The 28000-nt window shown below is 33.9% G+C and overlaps 1 protein-coding gene across 5 annotated transcripts in view; it reads right to left on the reverse strand.

The window, feature by feature from the left end:
- The window catches only part of METTL15 (methyltransferase like 15), a 59096-nt gene that overhangs the window by 13901 nt on the left and 17195 nt on the right, over positions 1–28000 (reverse strand). For 4 of the 5 annotated variants that reach the window (XM_026073111.1, XM_026073112.1, XM_026073110.1 and 1 more), the window contains one exon: positions 5135–5271. In XM_026073111.1, coding sequence (XP_025928896.1) covers positions 5135–5271 — 137 coding nt within the window. Of the gene's footprint in view, positions 1–197; positions 258–5134; positions 5272–28000 lie in introns of those variants that run through there. The other variant, XM_026073113.1, reaches the window with a different exon arrangement.

A 28000-nucleotide genomic window follows, 5' to 3' on the forward strand; every position in this document is an offset into this window, starting at 1 on the left:
AAAAGGCTCAGCTGCTTTCTTCTGACTATTGGTTTAATTTTGTTTTTGCCATGGTAAAACCGAATGTCACCGGCCAGTTTTGGATTCTTAACACTGTGCTGAGTACTTCTTGGACCACTAAGGAGTTACCTATCACAACAATRTATTTTTCTTACACAAAAGTACCTCTTTCTGAACTTCAAATTACTAGACTGCAGTCCATACTTGGTATTGATTTTGCAGACCATACAATGGATTAAAAGACATAGTCAAAATGTCTGTAAAGAAAGGAAAATTAAGACCTGCATACACAAAAGCTTTAACTGCAATTTAAAGGAGATGTTGGTAATAAGACATCTAATTACACTGCGTAAGAGAAAACTAACACTCATATTGACAAGGTTTTAAGAAAACACTAAAGGGCCAAGTTATAAAAGACTGTAGAGTAAAAGGGGAAGAAAATCAAGTGGTAAAAGTAGACTGTTAAAAGTGTTTTCTAGGCTAGGGTAACTTTGAATTGGACCCAATATTGAATTGAAAGTTCGATGTACTGAAGGATCAGATTATACGTATGAAAGCAAGTAAAGGATTCTAGGCATTCTGAAACCTGTACAACTGGAATTCTGGCAGCAATAGAAAGAATTTTTATTCTTATATTTTAGAAGGAACTTTACTCAGGTTGGTTACCAAATCAATCTCTCGTGTAACAAACTAAATGACAGAAAACCCTATTCTAATACAATGGCATTTTACGGTCACTTAATGGATCTTAGTAGCATTTTTTCCATCTCATACATCTAAGACATTTATCTATGGTGCCTGTATTTGAGAGACAGAGATGCTGACACACATGGAGAATTCTTTATAAAGATTTAAAGCTACAGGGAACTTTAATGATCTTGCTTACATATAGTCAAAGCATCATTATGATGACATATATATGCCTTGATTACAGATTGCAAGTGTACCTTCTTTCAAGTCCACAGTCAAGAGTTTAATAACAAGTAGAGCAATGGAAGCATCAATATATTACACACTCAGCTACAATTCACAAGTACTTAGGAAGAGGTTATTGTAACCTAAAAAAAAGTTTTGTTTTCCTCTAGGACCTAATACATATTCTATTTTGCCAGAACTTGCTAGATGCAGTTGATGGTTCTAGCTTTTTCTTTTTGTAAACTTAGTATCACTCTGAATGAAAAACCCACAAACAGCATCACCTCAAAATTACTTCAGAATTGCAGAAAAATATATTGCAGTTCAATTAAGTGAGGAATTTCATACTACTTGTCCCTACTTCTGGGGCATGTTTTCTTATTCTGTGCAGACAATCACAAAGAACATACTGTCTTTTCTGCGTAGGCTTTGCGTAGGTTTCTCATATTTAAAAGCTTGCAATGATACTGGTTAATTGCTAGATTTCAGCCACCTTTCTAACCTCTCTCTTTCAGTGAGTGTGAAAGGGTTTACTTGTAATATATATTGCTACTGATAGAATTTTATCTTGTTCTGGATTCTCAGCAGCAATTTCCAAGTTAGAGGCTTCCCCGGAAAGCACGTCAAAGGATTCCCACCCACACACTGAATATCTAACAGCCCCGACCCATTTTCTCCTTATTAAAGCAGCACTACATATTTAAAAATAATAATAAACAGAGAAGCTAAATAAATGCAAGAATTGCAGTGGGAACTCTACCCTTTTTGTGTTTTATTTCTGACAAAACCACTACCAAGAAGCTAAGAGATGCATTTAAACTACAAATATCAAATGCATTTTTCCCTCAGTGTTCTCATTCAGTGACTTATTGCTCCGGCTGTCTTTTGACTAAGTAGAGGTGGGACTTCATTTATTATTCTGAATATAGAAAAAAACCTAATTTAGCCATACTTATCTCTTCCAACCATATCTTTGGGCATATTTCTGCAACTTGAGCTTTAATAATCTCACAACTCATTGACATAAGATATAGGATGTTAAAAAAAAATAAAAATAAAAATCAAGCACCCACGTGAATAACCCAGTTGAAATTATATGATTTTACTAATATTATTAAAGTTGCTTAACCACAATAAGCAATAGATAAGAAATAAGATTTTATGGTAGGATAGGCTACTACAAATGACACTGCAAGATTTAAGATCTGACGTAGCTGGTATACTGAAAATTTTGAGCATCCTTGTTTAAATGGTTAAACAGGTACAGTATTCTGTTTTAAGTAGAAACAAAACTGCAACAGAAAATTCAATAAATGTACGACTTGTAATTTTCCCATTGCATTCAAAATTTCACAGGCATACTATGAATCTCTGATTTTACTGCTTACAGTTGCGTAACAGCCTCTTTCCCCCCTTGTGCTATCATCTCTAAAGGAAGTGAAGCACTTTGGTAAGTCAAATAACCTGTCCCAAAATGACAATGTTAAACTGAAAGAGGTGAAAAAAACCCTCAAGATCGGAAAAACAATGGAGAAATTTATATTTCTTCAGTGCTGCAGTTCAGTTTCATTTGTGTCTGTACTTACAGAAGGGACAGCCCTACATTTCTCTCTGCCTGCAAATGAATGCTCCCATTACCACCTTTATGATAGCACAACCATTTCTGTGGCTGCGTGGTGAACCTCATAAGGGAACTATTTTAACCGACAATTAACATGACCAGATATAGTTTTCAACTGGATCAATTCCCTGACTTTTGGGGGCCAATATGGATCTGAATTGAACTGATAAAACTATGATAAAAGGTTTATTTCTAACAGTACTAGAAATAGACAATAAAAAAATATTGTATTAGCTCAACCATCTTTTAATGAATATCAAAAGAAAATATTTCATTTATGAAAAACCTATCTCCTGTAGCACAAGTAAATCTTTTATACTTCCAGTTTATTTGTAAACAGACTTTAACTGCTATTTATAAAAGATATACATATTCTTTCTTCTGCCCTTTTAATTTACACTTTATAACACAACTGACATCCCAAAGTAAGTAGATTATTAATAACTATTTATTCCACATAAGAACATTCGTCTATCTTAAGATGACTAGCTTAATTTTCAACAGAAACTACTATAAGACAGATATATTTCTTACCTTTTGAAAAAGGACCCACCAGTTCTTTCCACTGGTTTATAACAGAAGATGAGGGAAAACACCAAAAACAACAAGACTGCTCTGTATCTTACAACACATACAAATAGCATGGAGTCTTCTTTCAATGATTAAGACTTTAACAACAGTTTAGCCCTATGCCATTTAAGAATCCACTTCCTTCTAATGACAACTTGAGTCTGTAATGGTGGATAACACTGTATCTGGAACACTATTGAACAGATTTATATGAGTTTACAAACAAACCCACGAACTAGAAGACTCCCTTTTTTATAATGTCACAGTAAGTTACATCAACTGTAATACTACATTGATTAAAGCATGTCTCCTAACAAACATAAGCAAGTAAAGAAGAAACAGTATCAATTCAGAGCTAATCTAATTGTTGGCAAAACAACATCTGATACTTGTAAAATCTCTTCATCTATCTGGAAAATAAACTTCCTTCACATCAAGGTTTCCACAGGATACTTTATGGACAAATATACTGAGTCAGAGGATTGTTCATCATTGTATTATGCTTGGCAAATGTTTTTGAAAACTTTTAGATACATTTGCTTCAATCTGGACTACATATTTTTTTCTGTGACACAAAATGAAAAAGAACAGTAGACTTTACTACTCCAATAACATCTGTTTGCAGAAATGTGTTTGCAGGTTTAGTTTGAAAGAAAATGGACTTATCCTAACATACATTCTCTACGCTATTCTGTCAAAAAGAAAATTATCCTGTAATGGCAAAGTAGTATTTGAGAGATGAATTTTATAAATTTATACGTACGCACTGCATCTCACTTGAGCCCACATAGAACTGAAAATTTGAAGATGTATATTTAAGTGGTCTTACAAAGTAGGAAGATCAGAGAATGAGCTATGCTTTCTTCTCCCTTGAATTTTTCCCACAGGGCCTCGGACAATGGCACATGAATAAAGGAGTGCATAATTAAACCTTTTCTTTCAGAAAACATGAGGAATACCTTCCACGTTGCTTTGAGTACTGCTCTCTTAGAACAATTTCCTCTCCCTTCATGGGAATATGTTTAAACTAGATATTTCTAGTATGGAGAAACCTGAAAGAGGCAGATAAAGATTTGCCTCTTTTCATGTAAAACCCCTTTTGAACTAAATACTCTGAAGTTTTTAGAATGATAGTAAATGTCCTCTTCTTCCTCCTTTCCCTAAACTCCTTAAGTATTATTTTTTCCATACTATTTGATTTTGTATCCACATATTTTTACTTCTTGGCCAAATTTAAAAACCAGCTTTTGAAAAGCGCATACTCAGCTCTACATATTGCACACTTATGCGTGGATGCATATACACTCCGATTGGACTGCTTCATGAATAAAATAAAAGAACAAGACCTTTGTATAACTAACAAAAAATTAAAAATTTGCATTTAGCAGCTTTTCATTTAATGAATTAAGCACTCTATTCAACAAGGAAACTGAAGGATGAGCTAAATGGTCTCAACAGAAAAAGAGAGGCTTGTTTAATTGATTAGTAGTTTCTTAAGCCAGTGGCACAACTGACAGAATATTTAGCAAACACAATACTGAATTACAATAAATTGTGTTTGCAGTTTTAAATAGTTTTCAGAATGAGTCATATTTAAATTACCTCACTATTTAAAAGTATATCATTCCATCCTGTTTTGTGAAATATTTCTTTGCTAGTAAAATCATGATGTATATGTTTTTGTGCAACTCTGTCACCAGAATAATCTCCAAGTAAAGATCACATGAATTCTTTTAAAACATAAATTTTCAATAGCAAATTGGCTACTTAAAACATACACAAAGTTAGCAGAGTACAGAACATGTATTTAACTCCAAAAACCTCAGAAAAGCTTTCATGCAATTATGCAAATAAATTGAATAGGATTTCTTTATGAGGTTTATACAGTACATAATGCCATTCTACAATAATAAGCCATTAAAAACTATATAAATATATTAAAACTATAAAAATATGTTGAATTGGGTATATAACATCACAATATTAAGCTCATCTCAAACATATTTAAAAGAGCAGAAAACTACTTACGGGTAAGATTCTGAGAGTTGTTGAGCTATTTTATAAGCCGTGGGGTCCCTGTCTAGTGCATGTACTGTAATGTCACTGGTTTTCTGTAGAAGAGCTGTAGTATGACCTCCAGCTCCAAACGTCATATCAAGGAAACTCTGTTGGATACAAAAGACAACACCATTACCTTATAATAGAACAGAAATAAACTTATTGTCGATTTAAACCTTTAGTTAATCTCTCTCATATGCTGGAGGAAGGAAGACTATTAAATATAATTGTGGTTTTGGAAGTATTTTCATATTTTGAGCAGAACTGCAATTATGTCAGAGTAATACTTTTCTGGGGGTTGTGACCCCCTTAACCTACCTCACCTACCCCTCCAGTCCCCAAAGGGACAACCATTTCCACAGCATCATATTCTTCCCGCTTCTTTATATTGTGAATTTAGAAGAAAGCTAGTTGTTTCACAGCTTCACCAGATTTACTCATATTGAAAGATGTATGGCTACAAGGAGTAATCAGCACCATCTGCTTTGTAAGATTGTCTAAAAGGAAGGCTGAGGGATTTGTGTATAGAGAAAGAAAAAACTGCAGCTCAAAATGTGATGGCAGCACAGGCACAGATATCCTGACTGGGACTAATCTAACCAGCATAAAAAATGTAAGTTTTGAAGACACAGTACTGATGATTTCAGATCCAYTACACAAGGTTAAGGCTATGCATTGAGGTTACTATGATATGCTGAAACCAGTGCTGTTGCATCCTCACTACCATCATTACACATGTTAACTAGATTCAGAACCATACAGGAAGGCTTCCCTAAACAACAATAACATTTCAAATTTGCTGTATGTGACAACCTCTGGGCTTAAATTATACCTTTTGATGAACAATGTACATTTCTATACTTCTGAAGAGGATATATGCACATAGGCAGTAAATAATGTTAATGTTTTGGGTACAGTGACATAAACTAAGACTGAAAGATTTTCAGTAGTACCAGGCAAACACAGCCATCCTCTCCAGACCTCCTCTTCTGGACTGAAACCGAAAACATATTCAAGAAACTTTGAATGCACTCAGACCAAAACATAAACAGGTATAGCATAAGCACAGGTTAAGTAGAATTGGGCATTGCAATTCCAATGATGAGTCTCTTGGAATTCCAAATTCCTGAAGATGAATGCAAATTTCATATTCCCTTTATCAAAAACTTCACAAAAATCACAACAACAAAATTTCAGTATCATGACTGAGAAGGGTGATGGCGTCACAAAATTTTACACAGAGATAAGGTGGCTTCCAGAGGCTGGTTAACCCTATGCCACACTCATGAAGGAGAACATCTGGGGCAAACCATTTGCCTGCAAAAAGGGAGGGAGATGGACTGACTGGCATGCAGTAGGTCCCAACAGGAGAAAGCAGCAGAAGGGCAGCTGAGATAAGACTCTAGCAGGGGGACACTTCCCCCCCTGCCTGCTCTACTGTTTCTGTATGCTGATTCTAGAGAGGCTTTGGTAATCAAAGTCCATTTGACCAACAGGCTGACCAGGTGGTTCAACTCCTGAGACTTGCCTAGGAAAGAGCTGTTTGGGACAGATAACCCACCTTGAACCAAGGCAGGCTGGATCTACAGGATCTTATGATAAAGAAAAAAGTTTTGATCTGTGTCCTCCCTAAAGGGAGAAATACAAGAAAATTAGCTGAAACTTAATGATGTTATAAGCCTTTTTATCCGTAAAATTGAAGTGCTTTTTATAGGAGCTGGCTTATATGTTTCTACTCCTTTGGACAGAAATTCTAGTACTTAAGTTGACAGACCTACTTTGTTGACAGAAATAACTGGCCCTTCATTCAGCAATTCGGAGGTTATATGAGTGCACTCCTATTTAAGAAATATTTCCTTTTCAAATTACTACTAAGAAAATATCTATTATTCTATACTCCACAGAAAACATACTGAGGCTTAGAAAAAACAAACAGAATTCTGTTGTTTTATAACAGCATATTTTAACCCACGTAGATACGATATTGAACAATATCTTCCCTAGTTTCTGCATCTCTAAATTCCCTTAACTCTTTCCTCTCAGTTAATTTGTCCAAAAAATGATGATGACAGTAATAATAGTAATAATAATAAAAGAGGCAGACTCCATGGAAGCTAGACTAAACTAGAAGAATAGAGTCTTCATATCCTTTAATATGAATACCTGATTTTTTTCACTGCTCAAATTTTTGGATGATAAAACAGTTTTTGAAAACTACTTACCAAGCACAATCAAATTATATTACTTAAAAACCTCATGTACACTAAACTTACTTACACAAATTATACACATCAAAGCTAAGCACCACTTAATGGCAATTTTATTACTTTTATAACTAGTAATTATTATAGATTTTGCTTGTAAAATATACAAGTTGACAGATACACTTTGAGCCTAAGCAAGGTATCATTACACCCCCCAAAAGCCCAGAAACTGTAAAAGCTATTAAATCCTTTTAGAAAAAGTCTGCTGCACTTAGCATGTTACAGTGTAACTGCTTTCACACTATTTCATTTCTTTCTTTTTTTTTTTTTTAAAGTTTCCTATTAAACATATTGTAACTTAACTGTTGAAATAAGAAAGTTTCAACCACAAAGACCCTTCAGATAAAAGTGGAAATTCAAAGACAATGAAGACCAGAGTAAGACTGACCCAAAAGTTTTCCCAGAAACAGTTTTTAGAAGCCATAAATAAAGACTTTTTTAAGGAAATCCCACAATAACAAAATGGATTATTTAAGATACTAATAATCCAACACTACTGTGCCTACAAGTAAGTGAAAATTACGATTATTTATACAGATCTTTAGGATGTTATGATATTCTATTTAGTTTCTTTATATATACCATCAGACTTCCTAAGCCTGTGCTCTACTGGCAGAATTTTCCTATGATATTTTATAAAGTTCTTGTGGGGAAAAAGTAGTTGGCTCATCTTCCAATATCAAATTGCATCATTCATATGAGGAACTGACACAAAATATCAGTTTTCTGTTAACAACATGCATAACACAAAGTTATGCTACTCAAGCAAATCATTAGATCCCTGAAAGTATTGCCATAAGAACTGCAAAATCTACCTTTAAATGTTGCTCCATTAAGATTAGGAGTAACAAGGAGAATCAGGTAAAGTATTAAAACAAACAAACAAAAAACACACATGCAAAAGCATCAGAATTTCAAAGTAAAAGCCTGTAACATAAGCAGCACATGCAAGCTCCAGTAAGTTCAGCTGAAGGGTACAGAAATCAGCTCGGTCTTTAAAAACTCTGGGAGGAGGAAGGGGAATGTATAGTTTGTATTACATGAAGGTATTATTTCCAAAGGTAACAAACATGGTGCGCAAAAATATTAACAAAGAATAAAGACATACAAAAGGTACTGGAAAGAGCTGTGATAAAAAGAAACATAAAAAGGAAGACTTCAGTGCAATACTGTATCAGTGTAGGCAACTAAGCTTAGAAAAATCAGATGTAATGTGGGCAAAAAAAAATCAGATATTTACACTACAGTTTAAAACATCTGAATCTAAAATTTTACTTCTCCATCACTACTGTGCAGCCCTGGATATTTTCTTTGTGAGAGATAAGACACACTTGGGAGTCCAAATTTARATTTTGCTTTCTTAAATGTCCAAATCATTTAAGAAAAATACTGACGCTTAATTCAGTTTCTCAAAATTAAGAATTAATGACTAGAATTGAATATCCCTTCAAACATTTGTTATTCACATTTTACAGGCTTCTGGTTAGAGAAGTTGTGGGTTCCTATGGAAACTCTCAACTCAAAATAACAAGTAGACTTCCTTTCAATGGGCACCCAAAGAAGAAAGTTCATGAAGTCATTACCCCTGGACACAGCTCAGTAGAACAGAGATTGAACTGATTTTGCCTCTTCATCTGGGACTCTAAGAAGCTCAGTTGCTCTGCCGCTGTACTGAGCAAGGCTGAACCACTGCTGCCACTGTATTGCTCAGTTTTCCCATCTCTTTACACACAAAAAAGTGTAGCACCAGTGTGGGACAAAGGTTTCTTTCTTGGCAAATATAGGCTATGCATACATTACCAAGCAGTGAAGCAAGAGCGACAGTAGCATGTGTTTAGAGCAAAATAGCTGGTGTTGAGGACTATACTGTTACTTGCACTATTCTTGGACAAATCCAGTACTAGCTACTGAAGAGGATACTGGACTAATTAGCAAAATTTGTATTACCTTTCAAGGGGAAATTATTAGTATAAGCATATAATTGTTAACTCTGTGCAGTTAGCTTAGCAAATTGTAAAAATTAATACAAATATATTCGTATTATAATAATTCATGTTATATCATAATATAATTCATATTATATAATTCATATATTGAAAATATACAAATCTCTTAAATTTCCAAGAGGTATGAAATATTTTTTGACTTCCACTCAAGTCATTTCCATTAAATCCTTACCAGAAGTAATGTGTGTAAGCAATAAACAGCCCTTCAACTTTCATCTTTGGTTTCTATAGAAAAATCCCTTTAGAAGAATGTGAAAGAAAAACAAGAAAATAAAACTACTTTTCTATTCCTTGCATAGGATTAACCCACTCAGGAAACATGATCACAACAATCTCAAGCATCATGTAGGGTTGCACTATTGCTCAGTGACTTGAAACAATCAAAATCAACCTAAATTGCACAAGAATACCTCATGGAAAACATCTGTTTAATCAATATAAATAACATTTACTGTTTTCTTTTAAAAATAAAACCAGTATAAAGAAATGCTGTTATTTGATATCATAGCTAGAAACCTACCACTGAAATCTTAAACTCACCATTGCCTTTGCTGAACAACATCGACAGAAAATGGTCAAGGAAGGCACAGGAAGTGCTAAAAGTAACTAGCTATTTGTCTCCTCTTTAAACCAAAGGAAGTTTGGAACAGCAATTTTATTCCACTTAAACTCACTAGTAACGTAAAGTTCCAGAAAATATTGTTTCTTCTCTGATGGGCTTATCCATTTGCATATTTCTTGAAGATCTGCTCTTCTTCCAAACTAGTTCTTCTTTAGTGAGTTCTGGAAAATATTACACAGATATGATCCTCTGCATCTTTTCTCTCACTAACACTTCCTATCATGGAGGAGGTTCCTTGTTTCATCAAGTTTGAAGAGCATAAAGTATGAAAAGTTGAATGAGTGACCTTTTTTGCCAAGTATATATCCAGACAACTTAACTATTTAAGCAGTATTTAATGTTGCATTTTTTTTATTCCCAAATGAAACTTTGAAGATCTTGTGATTCAGTCAAGAACACTTGTATTCATTAGTTTGCTTAAATTCTCACCTTTCCTCACACTCATCCGCTTCTGCTTCCAGTAATTTTTAATTTGTTAAACTTTAAGCTTGATAAGCCCCTTAAACATGCTGAGTATTGATGAACAATATAGAAGGTCTTTTACATAAACAGAAAATTAAAACTAGCAGTGCAGAGACACGAAAAGAGGAAAGAAAGATCACTGTACCATTACACAGAGACAAGTAGTCAGTATTGCAATAGCATTTAAATGCTCTAGGTAAGAGTTCATGCAAGCATTCACAGCAAACACGCTTGCTTACAAAATTATATTGCCCTTTCCACAAAAACCTTTAAGCAACAGTAGACAACTATACCATGAGCTTTAATTGGTAGCACTACATAATGGAATAGACTAAAGCATTTTTGGCATCCTAGCAAACGCAGTTAATGCTAACTAATTTAAGCACATTTTGGTATAACTTTTTAAGGTAAATAAAGACCTTCCATGGGTAATCTTCAAACTGTGCATACATACATGCCTAAACTAGCAAGTAAGAACTCAAACGCAAGCTTCATAATCTGGCTATTCCACTCAAAAGCAAAGTTTTACATCTAGAATCTAAAAACCCACCACCTTAAATTATCAAATAAAATAATTTTATTATTACCACAACTATTTTGGAGCACTAAATTGATTTAAAATTAATCACTACAGTGATTTATAATATACTTTTTATATATTCCATTCATCTTTCATGTCTGAAACAGAAGAAAAATGCTTCATTTGTTCTTTCACTTTCTCTCTTGCCTAGTAGTTTTTAATCAAATAAAATTAAACGACATTTTATCCTCATGGTCCTATAAATACCGGAAAAGATTATTACATGAGCTCTTCCTAGATTGACTCACAGTTCCATTGTTAAGTTATGACAGCCCCGTCAGGCTTCCCCTTGGGAATTTTATAATCAGTTTATGACTGTACATTTTAGAAACCATTTGGCTCTTTCATGACATACAGATAGCAACAAACAAAAACTTTATAGCCCTCATTTTACAGCTAGCTCCACGACAGTTATATAGATACAAGAAGTACATTTTATTTTTCTATACAAGACTTCACTGAGAAGATACCTCCTAATGAATACATTTTAAATACTTCATCTTACTACGAGAGAAGTCAACTGTAATTCCCTTACCACTACAGTCCACATCTAATAAAATTTTCTTACCTGATAGCTTTTGCAATTATTATATAGCAAAATGTGATTAAATTGAAAACTGGTATAAAATTGAAACTCTCAGACTCAACATTCATACACTAAAACTACATGAGACTTACTTTAAAAATATTTAAAGTTTTCTCACTAGTTCCAATAATTTCTAGTCTCTGTTTTGTTTTTTAAAGCCACAAATTTTTTCATGTTCTAAAACCACCATTTGTTCCTTCAGATTTACATCTTGTATTTTCTGCTATTAACGGTAATTCTTTCAAGCAGTTTACAGTGATGCTGATCTTCCACAAAGCGATTTTTCTAGTGTCAAAGAAGGCCTAACTTTGGCAAACTAACTAGAAAATATCCAAGCTGAATCCTGAATTACATGAAGCATTAAGCCAAATCAGTCTCCTATCCTGAGTATTAGTTCTTCATGGCTAATCTGTTTTCCATCATTGACTATACAACAGGTTTCTGATGGTCACCTTTTCGCCTAGCCAAACCTGGTCTTTCTTTATTCATACCTATATACCAAAGGATCATTAGTATGCTATAATCAATTAGTACACATAAAGCCTTCTCCACCACTGCTTCCACTAGCTAACAAGAGCCTCTTCCAAAAACTGAAAGTCAGTTATTCCCAAAACAATCTTGTACTGCATATAATTCATTTTTCTTTTCTTTAACTCCCAACCCTGTTTATCCATTTTTTTCCTAAAAGAAATCCCTGTCCTCTACTGGTAAGGACTGTCTTCTGTACCATTAACCAGTGTTATTACCTGAACCTCTTAAAGCCAAGCTCGCTAAAATATCAGTCTCAAACCAATCTTCCCAGCGAGATGGAGTTACTTCCTCCAGCCGATTTTGCACTTTCTCTGAAGACTGACACACCCACAGAAGGGACAACGGTACAATTATTCCTGAACTCTTGTATCATACTGTTGACATTTTTCCCTTGTTCTCTGAAGGATTTTTTGTTAAGTGGCAGTCATTCATATATAACAGGATAATTTACTGAGCAGAATGTTTTAGGTTGTTGGAGTACCCTCCTCACAAATTAAATGCTTGTAAGATCCATCAAACATAGTACAGGCATATCACTTGTGAAATTAAAATAGCCTACATTAAAATATATGGTATCTAAGAACAGGAAAAGAAGAATGTTGTAGTATTCCTCTTTTGGAATTGCATTCTATCTACTCGAGATAAATTTCAAAAGATTTTGAGTCTGGTATTCATTTTTTAACATAAAATCAATTAAAATATATTGAAACTATAGGATTAATATCCCACTGTCAAGAAAAGACATATTTGGAGGGTTAAAGAGATGTTACTACATTTATTGATTAAAAGTGCTAATTTGCAAAAATTAATAACAAATAGGAGAAATAAGAACAGGATGTAAAAATCTGTTCAGTTTTCTTAAAATAAATAAAAAAAATCAAATCCTATAATTAAACAAATTAGCTTTTAGCTGGTGTGAAATGAATAAGAGCAGAACTTTGTCTGCAGGGGAGCTAGTCCAGCATAGGCAGTTGTAACAAATGGCGGAATATACCCCTAAGAACCGTACATGTATTTCACATGCTACTATCCTTTGAAAGTAGAGACTAGCACTCAGTGAAACTATATATTTTTTAATTACCAGCAAGTTCTAGTTATGGGGCTCATACAACAAAAGCAAAGAAAGGTGATAATGAAGAAAGGTATAACATCAGCCAAATAGAATGGTAGACCAGTCTTGGAAAGTCATCCTGATACTGCATACATTACAACATATGATCTCTATAAATATAGAACTAACTCTACTTTTTGTCATCTGCAGTATACATATTGCAAATGTATACTTGTCTATGCATGCAAATGTATATCGATGGCTCAAATGTAGTTTTAAGAGGAAAATATTGCTCACTATATAATCCAAAATAAGGGAAATCCAGCTTACTTTTTTCTAAGTTAAGTTAATTAGGAAACATACAAAAGAGCAAGAAGGATGATATGACTAAAGCTCAAAAGATGAAGCAACACAGGTTCTCTTCAATCTTTGCTGCGTGCTTTGAAAGTGATACTGCATATATCACTGAACTTTGGGAATGTAGTTCTCAGTTCTCATCTGTGGAAATCAAAGATGAAGATTCTGTACATTTCTTGCTTATGAATGTGCTCATAGGGACTTTCTGCAAACGTTGACTTACGTACATAAAAATTGTCACTTTGTAGCTTTAGTGTTATAAATATGGATGACCAGCTTGCATAAGCTTTCTTTAAATATAGTACCTTTATGCGTGTACTTTAAAGAAGTAAATAATAGCTGGTAATGCTAACAAAAGGAACAATGCTAGGACATTATGCTTGCATAACAGTCATTTTGACAGTAAATGTCACTCTTTCCACTTTTTACAGGCTTGAAGCAGATGCCACAAAAAATACTGAAATACTGATTTATTTGAAACCAACTTAGCAGAGAAAGAAAAGAACAATTATCCAGTGTCAAAGCTATCCTGCCCAACTACTCCGCTTGTCAGCATTAAAGAAAATGCTTGGTATCTACCACCTGAAGAAAGACTCCTTCATGCAATTGAGATATCAAATATCAAAATAACAATAATTTGACTTGGCATATTGTTATAATGGATATTCTAACAAAAATAAATTCACAAGGAGAAATGGTAATCTGATAAGAGCAATGACATATTTGCATGGTACTGAGGCCACTGTTTACTAGCATTCTAAACCAATCAAGACTAGGTCACAATGTTTCTCTTGGTTTTTACCAATCTTTCTTAGTGGGATGACAAGCCAGCAAGTGTCACAATAATACAGCTCCTACATTTGAAATGAATGCTAGCATTTTCTTGTAAATAAAAGGTCCCACTACTACTACACTTGTATTTTGAACTGAGATGCTTATTAAGGTTAACAATAAATATTTATTATTGCATTGCCAGGCACCATTGGTAGGTGTACAGCAAACACCACCACACATACCCAGGAATAGAAAAGTTTTATCATAAAAAGTTTTATCACTAACAAAATAATCAACACATTAAAAGACATTTTCTTCCTCTTCGTTCTACTGCTATTACTATGATGAGTCATTCTCTCTAAACTCTGCTAACACTTGTTGTCTGAACTTCCTTGTTATTCACAACAGAAATTGTTTATTGTCACAACACAGCTTGTTTTCCACTCAACTTTATTTTTCAAATATCAACCCAAAGTGCATTAAAGCATAAATATATTTGACCTCTTGTTCAAACATCCTGAATTTGCCATAGCTTACATTTTTAATACATTGTTCATGTACAAGAACTATGTCATATACACGAAAGGAGAATAACAAGTTGAATAGATGTGTGGGGTGGGGGAGTGACAACGGAACCTATCTTTCTCTAGCAGTCATTTTTTTCAAGGAATAGCTAATCTGCTAAGTATACTTTTATTATCATCATATTTTTCACAGCTAATCATAGACGTACTTAAAAAATAATTGCTTCTTGATATAAAACACAGACTATCGTTTCAGCACGTTTTTTTAAGGACCACAGCAGGAAAAAGGAAGAATGTTTTCTCAGTTCTGTGGTCTTTTCCTTCCTTTCCCCAAAGCTCAAATCCACTAGCTCAAAATTGAGAATTATTGCTTAGGGCCGGCCTTTGTTAATACCAACCTCCCTGAACCTACAGTTTCAATAAACAGAGAAAAATAATCAGAAATACAAATCTAAAAATAATGCTAAAAGGAAGAAAAAATAAATCCCTTCAAAGTAGGGATTCTGTAAATCCACAAAATGATATGGAACTTAATCACACTACAGAAGAGGATAGTGCAAACCCAGAAAAACCCTTCAAGTCCTATTTCAGCCAACCAGCTGGACTGAGAATGTGCAAGATCCTGAATAGGCTTCTGTCAGGACCTGGTGGCAAACATCACTTTTAGAAGGATTTCTCAAAGACAATGACAGCTCACACTGCATCCATAGTCTATCTATACAAAATTACAACAGAAGTGTTAATATTGATATGCATGGAGAATGAATGGAAACCTCTGGGCATGAAAAAAAATCTCTTGACTGGCTCAGATTGTATTAATAGGAATATTGCATAGCTAATGCAGACTCGTACACAAAACTACATACATTTGTAATAGCACAAAGAACTACTGTTTGAAAAAGTTATGCAGTTTAATGAAATGATTTAAACATATTAACCTTAAAATTACTTTGATTAGTAGTCTCTTTCTTGCCAGATTTAAGTAATAACTGATGAGAATTATGGCTTATCCTATTCCAAATCATTTTCTGAATTTCAATAGAAGACCATTTAAAACTTCAGTGTTGGAGAAAAATATTTTTTATTTCAAAATACATCTGGTCAATATTATAGAAGAAAGGAAAAAAGTTCTGTTGCTTTCAAATCTGTAATACTTACTGGAATTAAGTTGCAGACACTTAATTTGGGCCTTTTTACCAGGTATTCAGACATTTTTTGTGATATAATGCACAATATCAGGACTTGTGAATGACTGAGGATGTTTTTTTCTTCAATACTACTTAAAGTCTACTTCATCAAAATTCTATACAAGATTACCACCCACCTTTGAAAAACAGCAATTTATGGACATATTCAAGTGCCTGAATTTTAAAGATAATTGTCCAAGGAGATAAGGAAAAAAGTCTTCATAAAATACATAAAATCTATCCTAATTAAAATAAACTTTCCAAGTTGCAACATGCAGCAATGTGCTGCATAGTAATTTCAGGGATAAAATAATACTATGAATAGCTTTCTGTAAACAAACAAAAACCCCTCATTTTTAAGTACAGTATATATGATATATCCATGTAATATATGTGTATATATACACACACAGCAAAAACTACACAGTTCAATCATTTTATATCAGATACAGTAATGATAAAATAAGCCTTTAAAGTCAGTTAAGAATTATACTATCTCATTTTGTCCAAATTAATTTAAAATCATCTCCAAAAACTAAAGTTAACTTTACTCTCCTGAACAGTAAATTAAACCATGTGTGCATGTATACATATATACACAGAAATACTTGTATGTGGTGTATGTATATATAAGAATGCTTATATATATGCTATATATGTAATTTTTTATACACATATATACACACTATACATATATGTCTGTGTGTATATATCTCATATTTTTATATATACATATATATAAAAAAGGTCATGTTTATGACCAAGTATAATGGAAAAGTAAAATGAAATTTAGGAAGTAACATTGTCTTTTCCTAATACACTTTCTGAACAACAACTCAGTCCAGAAAGTGAAAATAAAACCCAGTAAGCTAAATTTTAAATAATTTAAAAGGCGCTATAAAAGTATAACTTTGCAAGAGACAAAGCAGAAGTAATCTCAAATCTCTTTAAACAGAATTTATTTTAGGTATTATTTTGCATTTTACTTTACTTACAATTCTGAAGAAATTTTGATGGTCAAGATGTGCAACAAACAGAAGAATAATGTTTTCCTTAGTTCAAAGATCTGACAATATTACCATTTTGAAAAGATTTATATAAGAATAAAAAAAATCAATTCTAAAACTTAAATTAACATGTGCAAACAACAAAAAAGCTATTAATTGCATCACCATTGCACAGTCATACATGGGTAAAGTCACTTACACCAGCTCAGTTACACAGAACAAACCAAAATGTTGGTGTTGACTTTGCAACATCTTATTATGGTAACAAACAATCTATTTAAAAGAGGCTAATGGAAGTAGGATCACTTTTCGTCTGAAAGACATATGGAGTCCTTTTCCTGTCAACTGAAGTTCACGTCTGGACTCAATTTACAACTCTGTTTAGAGCAATATGCTTAAAAACATAGTGTGTATAAATATCACAGATATTTTCCTATCATTAGATAATAATGGTTGTGTTTTAATGCACATAAATAATAATTAATAACAGTCCTTCTGTTAAATATGTTAATACATACTCGATTTGGTTTTAGTACGCTACAGTAATTTCAAAAAAATTGCATAATTATAACATGGTGTTCTCCAGAAAAAAGGTTGTCTTGAAAAATAGAGTATTTTTTACTATTCCTATTTGGCTGAAACATAAGGATGAGATTATCAATTGCAGACAGGCTACCAATTCAACTACATTATGAATGAAAGAAGCCATTGAACAGAGTAACTCTTAGCTTCAATAGATAAAATTCTACCCTTCTCATTAAACAAATTTTTCCTAGTAGTATTATTTCATATAATATTTTCCACTGACCATGATTTTAAGCAAAGGATATTTAAAAAAAATACACATTTTCAAATACATTTCAAATATACACTATTTTTCTATAAGAAGCAGCATAATCTACCATCTTCATTTTAACATCCTTCATGTAATAAGCTCATTAACATTCTTCTGAGAAACAGCTCTGCAAGTTCTCTACTCTCTCCCTCTCTCGGACCAGTAATATGCTTAAATTTCACTCTTCATAACTAATATTTGAACTTATTAAAAACAAATGTCTGAAACTCAGTATCCAAAGGTGAATGTTTTAAATTGTATAAGCAGAAATCCAAAGTAACATGGCATTTGTGATCCTGCTTATGTAAAGGTTAGCCCCAGAGTAAATGAAGCACTGTGTTTTCTATAAAGTGTACCACAGAAGTTCCATTTCATAAGGGGAAAAATAATCATAATATTTCATATGCCCCCACAACCAAATCCACAAAACAAAGATGTTAGATATAAGTATCTAAGAGTGCAGAGACATAACGCAGACTTAAATACCCTGAAAAACATTATCATGAAATAGAAGTCTTTGCCATAACGTGTATTCAGAAAAGATGACATTGTTGTCCTGCCACCTTGACCCTTTCATTTTCTAATTCCTGTTTCAATTGTGTAAACTTGAACTTCTTTAGGGCTATTTTGTTTTTTAAATAAAACACTCATACACCATGGGGGAATTGGCCATAGGATTAACAGAATTATTTCTCTTCTCCAGGTTGTTGAAGCTCAGCTGACTTGCAAATGAATCGCATATTCCATACTCTAGAGCTATTTTCTTTACTTTTTTTTCCTTTAAATAAAAGAAACTTGTCAAGCAAATTGAGGCTGTGCATCATGTTTCTTACTCAACAAGCACCTTCTAAACAACAACATTGACCTCCAGCTCTACTAAGCACATTATTTATCCTTTGTCTCAAACATAGGAGCGCTGAGAAATTGTGGGGTTGAGGCATGTTCAGTTAAACATGACATACTATCAGCCTTCTTTTTGTTGTCAGTGAACTAAAGTGACATTATTCCAGTTCCAGGATCAGTATTTCTTTGAAAAGGTCATGCCTGCAGACTATTTGCTTCCTGCTCAGGATATGAATGATTCAGTACTACACTGGAACAAGGTACAGCACACAAACAGTTGTCAAAGGAAGCCTGTAATTTAGATGCTTTTCTGTTTTTAGCAGATGGGGTAGATAAGTAGAATAGATCAGAAGTTTCTAAGGTGATCATTAGCACTTTGCACACCCTGCTGACGAAGAAAAAAGTTTTACTTGGATAAATTTAAAAACAATTTATGAATCTAAGTAGACATTAAGAAGTAATATTTTGACTTCCTCACAAAAAGTTAGTACTTCTTAAGGCTCCAGTCATGCAGTTTGAATAACACAGTAAAATTCTATTTTGGCCTTTTCATCTGCTGCTTGGGCATTTGACTGTACATGAAGGATAGTGACCACAGAAAGCATGTTTTGTTCACAAAGGATTGACTGCAGCTTCTGCTGGTAGGCAAAGAAAGATAAAAAAATATGAAATTCTCTCTTGAAACAAGTCAACAAAATTTCATTGGCACTAAATGCTATATTAAAAGGAAGTTGCAAGTGTAACAAGTATATGTCTGATGGTAATGATTCTAACACAAGAGGAAATCGCATCTGAAGTGGCAGTCCAGGTTTTGGGGTGAGAAAACCATTAAGATTAAAAATTATTTAAAATAAAGTTTCTCCATGCTACTACCAATCATTTTGGGAGAAGGAATTTAAGAACAAATGTTACAATTTAGATGAAATGGCCAACCTTTGGCATGCATAACCAATAAGAAAACAGACAAGTGCCCGTGATTGATCAGATTGCTAATGAGTTTTGCACTTCACCATTTATCTTTAACATCCTTCTTAAGGCAATTCACATTCCCAGACTTGCACAGCAGATACTCTACCCTGTATAAATAGAAGTCTTGCTGGTAAATTCTGCACTGCTTGAGAGCTTGACAGTGTGTTTTACCAAAAACTTCTTGACTGAATTTTGGCAGGATGCAGAAGGTATGCAGCCTGCCACATATATTCTTTGCATGTAAATTTACAAAGGCCCTCTTGCTCCTAACAAATTTAGTCAATAAGCAACCTTCACTTGCTAATGACTTTTGGAGTCTGAGCAATTATGCAACAGAATTATTTATCATATCAGTTCATGTTAACCTATCAAGTAGAATTTTCTGCTTTTTGAAGTGACAGCATGCAGATCATGTAATGCTCCCCTAACAGAGAGACACTGAATACTGAGCTGACAGTGCCTACTTTAGATACTGCAGAAGGCAGGCTAAATGTCAGAGAAAGATGTTCCACTTGGAGCACAGACTACTGCAGATCATGTGGTCAAGGAATTGTCTTTAGCAGTGAAATATGGTGCTGCAGACTGGAATACCTTGAATCTGGAGAATGGAGGGAGAAGAACCAAGGAATTCTGGTGTCTCCAGACCTTGGTTGATGCCCTGCATCTTTGTTATGTCTGCTAATATGGTGACTTATTAAAAGCTGTGGTATGCCATGTTAGTCAACTATTTTTGAATACAATTTTGTCTTGTGTTGAGAAACCAGTCCTTGTTCCAGCCCTCTCAAGACTAACTAGTATCCAAACAAATCACATAGATATAGGAGTACAGAGTAAGAGTTAAAATACCACCAGAAGTCAGACTCTGTCAGTAAGACCATCAGGCCTGTTTATGATGCTTCTTAGAGACGCAACTGTGCTAGTTCAAACTTATATCGTATATATTTGCAGTGTGGCACCAACATGATCAGTAAAGTTAATCCTTACCAATCACAACTGCATTCATTGCAGCAGGTTTTTGTATCCCCAAGTCCTATGATTTACAACCTAAAGCTGATCCTATCTACTTAAAAAAAAAAAAAACAAAAAAAACACTATTTTTGCAAATAACTTGGCCCTCCATATCTCAGTGTCCTACCTACAAATTTTACAGTACCCTTAGCAGAAATAATCTCTGCCAGAAGAAGGAAAAAGGTTAAGTGTAAAGTGGTGGGGGAAGAAAAGACACCGCTATTGAGAATGCTAGCTACGTTACTGACCTTTCCATGAAATGAGTACACATTTTCATATCATAGCAGAACTGAGCCACGCATTTATGAAACACTAAAAATATTCTGAAATAATTGTGATACAAGTTTTGATTTTACATTAAAATATTACAAAATTATTTACAATGACAGTTTTTTATTTATTTTTGTAATTTTATAAAATGTTTACAGCAATTTTTTTCCATATTGCCAAAAATCTCCATGGAGTTATTTATAAAGTGAGTGATTGTGTAGCTAAACATAGAGACTCTAAAGCAAGCAACACAAACATAGTATATTTTTCAGTAATTAGAAATGCATTGTTACTAAACTTCACAGAGCAGAGAAGATTTAATGACCTCCAATACCTTGTAACTTGAGATCCTCATACTCTCATCTAGTATGCAGGTACAATACACTAATACATAATTAAAGAACAGGCAGTTACTGATTTATATTTATGTGAGATCAGCTTTACAAAAGGAACATATTTCAGACTCATGGGCAATTAAAAACAGATTAATTTCCTACCACAAATATGAGTTCAAATTCCTAGTGAGAATAATATAAATTATCATTTACATTAATACTCCTCATCGCATTAATATAGAGATCAAAATACAATACTGACCCTGAGAAAAAAAATCCTGTCATTTAAAATGGGCAAAAATAATGAGGATGAAAACCTTGTATAACTATACTTTTTCCATATAATTCACTGATTACAGAAGGGACCTACTCTGCTGTTTAGAGCATAAAAATTAAATACCAGGAACTTCCAACCTCTTGTTTCAACTCTGCAGCTGGTTTGATAGTAGTATAAAAAGTCTTAATCAGCAACATGTAATTATAGTAATAAAACATGTTTGAAGTGTTGACATTAGTCACTGAAAACAAACATGTGACTGTAGTCTGTATTCTGAACAGCTGTCCGTTTAGTTCCTTTCTAAGGCAAAGAACATTCTTAATTATATTACTTCGGTACTTTAACACAACATGCAATGCTGGAAATTCACTGAATACAGTGGCATGACTTTAGGTTAGGCAAATTTGCTCTGGATTTTTAACCTGTTAATTACAAAAAGAATAAACAGCACATTAAGAACACCATAAATTATATTCTACGTGGAAGTTAAACTAATTGTTTGTGTTTTAACAAGACATTATAGATACTATTGTAAGTGCTCATCAAAAGCTAGCAAGAAGAGAAGGCAGCATACCAAACTCTTCACATGCTGACAGCACTCTGTTTATGACCTAAGAACTACCTGTAGTATCACGTTACAAAAGGACGAGTTGATTTGTCTCACTTCTGTTAGTTCTTATTGGCTAAAACAAAAAGTGTACAGTAACTATGTCCAAATTAATTACACAAATTAGATGTATGCAATAGTTGCCTCAAGCATATCTAACACAGTATTAGTTTAAAACTTAACAAACAGAAGCAGTACAACTTAATATACCCTAGTCTGTAAAAATCTGTTTTAAAAAATATGTAACAATGCACAGGAAATGAGCCAGCTTTAATCACTAAAAGCTACAGAAATGTTTTTTGCTTCTCTTTGTCTATTATTTATTGCCTGAAAATGAACTAGTTCTACTCAATTTTGCTATAATGGTGTTTGTGCACCATGATTATTCATTACAGAAACCAAAGATGTTACCATTATCAAAGAACTTTTTGGCTTTATGAACTGTACACAAACACATACAAAACAGTTCTTTTCAAAAGGACTTATCTAACTTAAGACATGATTAAACAAGTGAATGTGACAGAGTAAGAAAGACTACAGATAACAGTAGCAATTTCATGTAATTACACAGATTAGTAGTCATTCTCCTCAGAGCAAAGCAATTAAACACGTTAATTTTTAGACTTAGTTTCATTGACCTCCAAAAGACTACTCGGGAGTTTAATGTTATGGGTTAACATTAGAATGCTTAGCTGTCTCAGAATCAGTTTGCACAATCAGATGGTTCTACTAGTTTGATAGTTGTTAGTTTTGTCCTGTATTTCCAATCAGAAGTTGTACAGGTAAAAAAAGTTAAAAAGCAATTATCAGTTTGAAAGTTCTCTTCCGCATGCACAATTTCAACCACCAAAATCTCTTTTGGTATCTAGCCCTCAGCACTGCATCCAGTACTGCTGAGCTCCTCTAGACATGAACAAGATATCCATTTTTCCCTGTTACCGCCTGGGTTTCACCTGCAGACTTGCACCATCCTGTCAGCAGCCAAGCTGATCTTCACCTCACTGGACATCTGACCCTCCAGGTAGATACTGGGATCTAAAATATTTTAAGAGGCATCATAAAGGAGTATTTCCCCAAATTCTATCCACTCCCAGGTGTTTTACCACACCTTTCTTCTAGGAAACTTCCTTTCCCTCTTCTGTGAAAAACTGGTTTAACTCATTTCATATCAATCGCTACTAAAACTCATCACCAGAAAACTAGTTTACAATTATCAGCTCTAGCTCTGAACTAGCAGTGGATCTTCCTTATTCCACTTATCCTGTCCTAAGCTACAGATTTATAAAGCTAAATAAATAAAATTAACACCAAACACATGCTATTTATTCCCAAAACAGCTATATATGCAGAGGGAAGGGAGGCTCACATCCCTCTATTGCTTAAAGAAAACCCCATTTCTAACCAACAGCTCATGTATTACCATTTGCATGACATTTCCCTTTAATTTACCCCAGCAACAATTTCTCTTATTCCTTCTTTATAGCACATGACAAAGTAAAATCAATTTAGGGAGCACTGAACAAATAAGGAGAGCATTGCAAAGGAAAGGACTCATTCCTTCATAAAGAATATCCTGTTTAGCCTTTTATTTTTTCTTCACACAGAAAAGTGCCAAGCTTATGTATATTCCTGATCTGAACTTGAACATGATACCCTAGAAAGATGGGGTCAGTTCCAACATCATGTACTCCACAGGTCAGGATAATGCAGAAGCAGCAACCTCTAGCAACCTTAACCATAAGTGAAAGTTTTCCAACAGCAATCAAATTCATAGCTCAGCATCCAGGCTGCAAATACAGCAGCAACAGGTGAAGATATGATACCAGTTACTGAAACAAACTAATGATTTCTGGTTATTTTCTCCAATATATATTGTTATTTCAATTTTATTTAGAAGAAACTTCAGCCAGTTTGCTCAGTGCGGTCCAGTCTGTGCCAGACATTCAGTCGCTCAAACAGAATACAGAAATAAAAAGAAAAATCTAAGTTACAGGTATAATAAAAACAGGTATTTTTTCCAGTAGTCCTCTTAAGGATATTTTACATAATTCCTAACACTGTTAAGCTTATTTTAAACTGAGAGAATTCTTCTTTTTTGAACATGCACTACATTTACCAGCATATCACCCTCATCCAGGCTGATACGCCCAGCTACCATGCCTATACAAGTAACAAGATACAAAAGAGTGTGCAAAAGACACAGTTGGCCAAGTCACATCTTGTATTTTTCCCAAAGAATGGAATGATTCATGAATGGCGAGATCTACTCTCAACACCCTAAGTATGTTAGCACCCTAAAAATCAGTATATGAAAATGTTAAATACCTTTAATGCAAAGCCTGGCCTGATTACTTCTTTTCTGTCCAAGGCCAGGATAAATCATTCACCTTTTTTTCCACTTCTTACATCAGCACCAAGTTACAGGTTGACAAAGTACCAAAGTTACAGGGGAGAGCAAGGCATAACATAGAATTGCTAAGAGAGTAGTACCAGACAAAAACCAAACAAACCAAATAAATGGCAAAGGCAAGCGCTATTGGCAATATTGATGGAGGCTACAGCAGGTCACAAAAAGAGGTAAATGTAAGTGTACAAATGTAAAGGCAAGTTAGGACTTGAACAGTTTCACTGATTAAAAAAAATAATGTCTAACTGCTACAGCCTCAGTTGTGTGAGCTTCTTTAAAAGCAACGCAAAATGAAAAGACTTGTTTTTGTCACTACAGCACACAGTCACAACTGTCAATTTACATCCAAAACTGACTTTTCCCCATGATAACTTAAATATCCACTTTTCATTGAAATATACTATTTTACACTTTTTAATGAGAGTAGTTCATTTAAGGAAGCTGGAAAAGAACTTGAAAGCACTAAATTGTGATTGGAAAGGATTTACACCAAACCGTGTCAATCCAATGTGTTGAATGTCACCAATAAAATTAAGCAGAAAAAAAGCCCACCACTGAAAGACATGTACCAAGTGTGTTTGAACAGCAACATTACTTTTTCAGCATTAACGCTTGTTCTAGATTAACCACAGCCTCCAAAATCCAACAGATCTCACTAATAAGTTTTAAAGTTTGTTTCCAAGAGCAAGAAGGACATATTTCACGAGAGCCACATATGTCATTAGTCTTGTGATAATAGTAAGCGTCTTGTACAACTTTTAAAATTTGCTTAAAATAATTGCTAGGACAATTTTTTTTTTTTAAATAACTTGCTCCTTGCATTCCACTCCTTTGCTTTTAATATTTATCTAATATAATATACTATTTGAATAGACAAAACGTAATGCAAACAACCTGACTTGCAGAGAAAAAAAATAAAGATATTCCTAAACCAGTTAGGAAAGCTTTTTACAAAACCATGAAGACCACTGGGCTAAGAGCATGTTTCCAAGTGTACCTCATGGACTGTTTGTTAAGTTATTTTAATTATTAGCCTCTGAAATGATTCTAAAACTGATACCTTAATGGTTTCTGTTTCATGCCTCAGTAGGTGTTAATTTTATCTACTGGATTTTCTAAATGCCAGCTCTATCAGGCTCTGAGCATTTACTCTTGCCCACTCAATAGACTCAGGTCAACAAGAGAGAACTTTTGCATAACATTTGCTGAAATTAAGTCTTAATTCTCTCTATTGGTAGCCAAGAGACTAACAAATACTTCCAGACTGGTGTTTCTAACCCCATTTAATGATTTTTTTTCTTACCTGAGTGGAAGAATTAAGTAGTCCAGAAGAGCTGTTCTGCAAAATTTGTATAAAGTAATCTACCTACCATAGCAAACCAAAACCACAGACTGTAACATGCAGTATGTCAATGCTTACAGAAGACAACCTGAAAATATTTCATGTATGTTTTATTAAATTACACAGAAAAAAAAAGTAGGCATTACCAACATTGTTTGGGTTATGAAGAATGAATTGTGTCCCACAAAATTTAAAGAAACATGACTTTACTAGAATATGGAAATATTCTTATATATTTCCTCTACATGTAGTAAATGCAAATCCCACTACTGATGGGATGTTCCAAACTGGTGTGCCGAGATGCAGAAATCCCATTAACAAGTCAGAAATCTCATTTCCTCATCTTCAACTCAACCATTTAGAATAGATAGATTCTGTCTAGCAATAACCTAGCTCAAAGAAGTGCTAAGAAAACAAAAAAGTATGTACAAATGGTTGTGTGGGAGACAGGAAGAGAACAAATAGGAAACCATCACCACTGTCAACTCTATATCCAAAATTATGTAAGCAGCAATATGCATGCATCATTGAAGACAATGCTACTCCTCTTACTGTACAAAAGAGAATATGACAGTTTCCTAATTACTGAATTTACAATCCAAGTTACGGGAGTCCACAATAAAAAATAAGTTAAAAAAAAAAACTTTCCTCCCTCCTTGCAGAACATTTAGAAAAGTTTAGCTCTAATGGAAGGTTTTTATCCAATTTTTGATTTTTCTAGAAATTAGGTAGGTCCAGTAGAGTTTTATTTGGTTCAGTGACAGCAAGGTGGATGGAAGCTTTGCATTATGCTTTTAATGCTTCTCTCAAATTGAAAAAAATGCTTTGAAATATGCTGTATTTTTCCCCTAAATTAAAGGATTCATTTTATTTTGAGTTTCTAGCATAAACATTATTTTGGTGATCATATTCAAAATATCCAGGCATTTCCACAAACCAATGAAATAGAACAAATGCCTACATGGAAGAGTTATGGCTATACCTAACTTAAGAGACAAAAAACTGAAACACATTAAGATTTGAAAAGGTTCTTCAGCAAACCTATTACACAGGGGCAAATGCAACTCCAGAACTCTTCACACACCTCACGATCAAAATCGTTAGAGAGGCATGCCAAAATACTGCAACCTATTTAAAAAGTACCTGTTTTTAACATCACAAGAACTGAGTAGATATTTTGAGTAAGAGTACAATTAGAGGAATAGGAAGAACTGCTAGAAAAGGAGAGGGACTGGATAAAAGCAGGGGAAAGGAAACAAAGGAAAAATGAATGGTGGGGAAAACCCAGTAGAAAAGAACAAAGCCGAGAATAAGCTGCATCAGTACGGCCAGCACTGTAGGAGAAAGTTGATGTGAAGGAAATGTACAACACAAGAAAAACAAGAAAATAACATTCAAAGAACAAATTTCAGACCTAGATGAATGATCATTTCAGGAGAAAGCAGAACACCTTCAGTCTCTGCTGCTTCAAATGAAACTGGGGTCAGAGAAGGACAAGAAGATCCAAAATACGGAAAAGGAGTCCCTTGGGGCACATCTCTTTGGTCCAATAAAATGCCCAAAGGCTCAAGTATTTTCTGTGAAGTAATGGATTAATGTTGCTTTCATACAGCTGTAGCAGATGGTATGATTCACTATATCTCAAAACACAAGAGCTTGGGGAACTTGATGGTATTATCAGGCATTAAGTTAAAACAAATAAAAGAAAGCGCTTCTCATGCAAACATTGAAACTATGGATCCCATGTTGGGGGAGCTAAAACATGACACATTTTTAAAGGATATTAATCAAACCTATGAAGAAAGGCCACACCAATGGATATTACATCTCCAACTCCACATGTCCTTAAACTACTAACTGCCAGAAGCTTAAAGGTCATGCAAAGAAGAAAAAACAATCACTTTATTTCCCCTTTCTATAATCATTATATTATATATAACATATTATAACCATATAATCCTTATCAGCTGGTATTGGGCACTGTCACAGGCT

Source organism: Apteryx rowi, unplaced genomic scaffold (assembly GCF_003343035.1).
Source record: "Apteryx rowi isolate R43461 unplaced genomic scaffold, aptRow1 scaffold_360, whole genome shotgun sequence".
Lineage (NCBI taxonomy): Eukaryota > Metazoa > Chordata > Aves > Apterygiformes > Apterygidae > Apteryx > Apteryx rowi.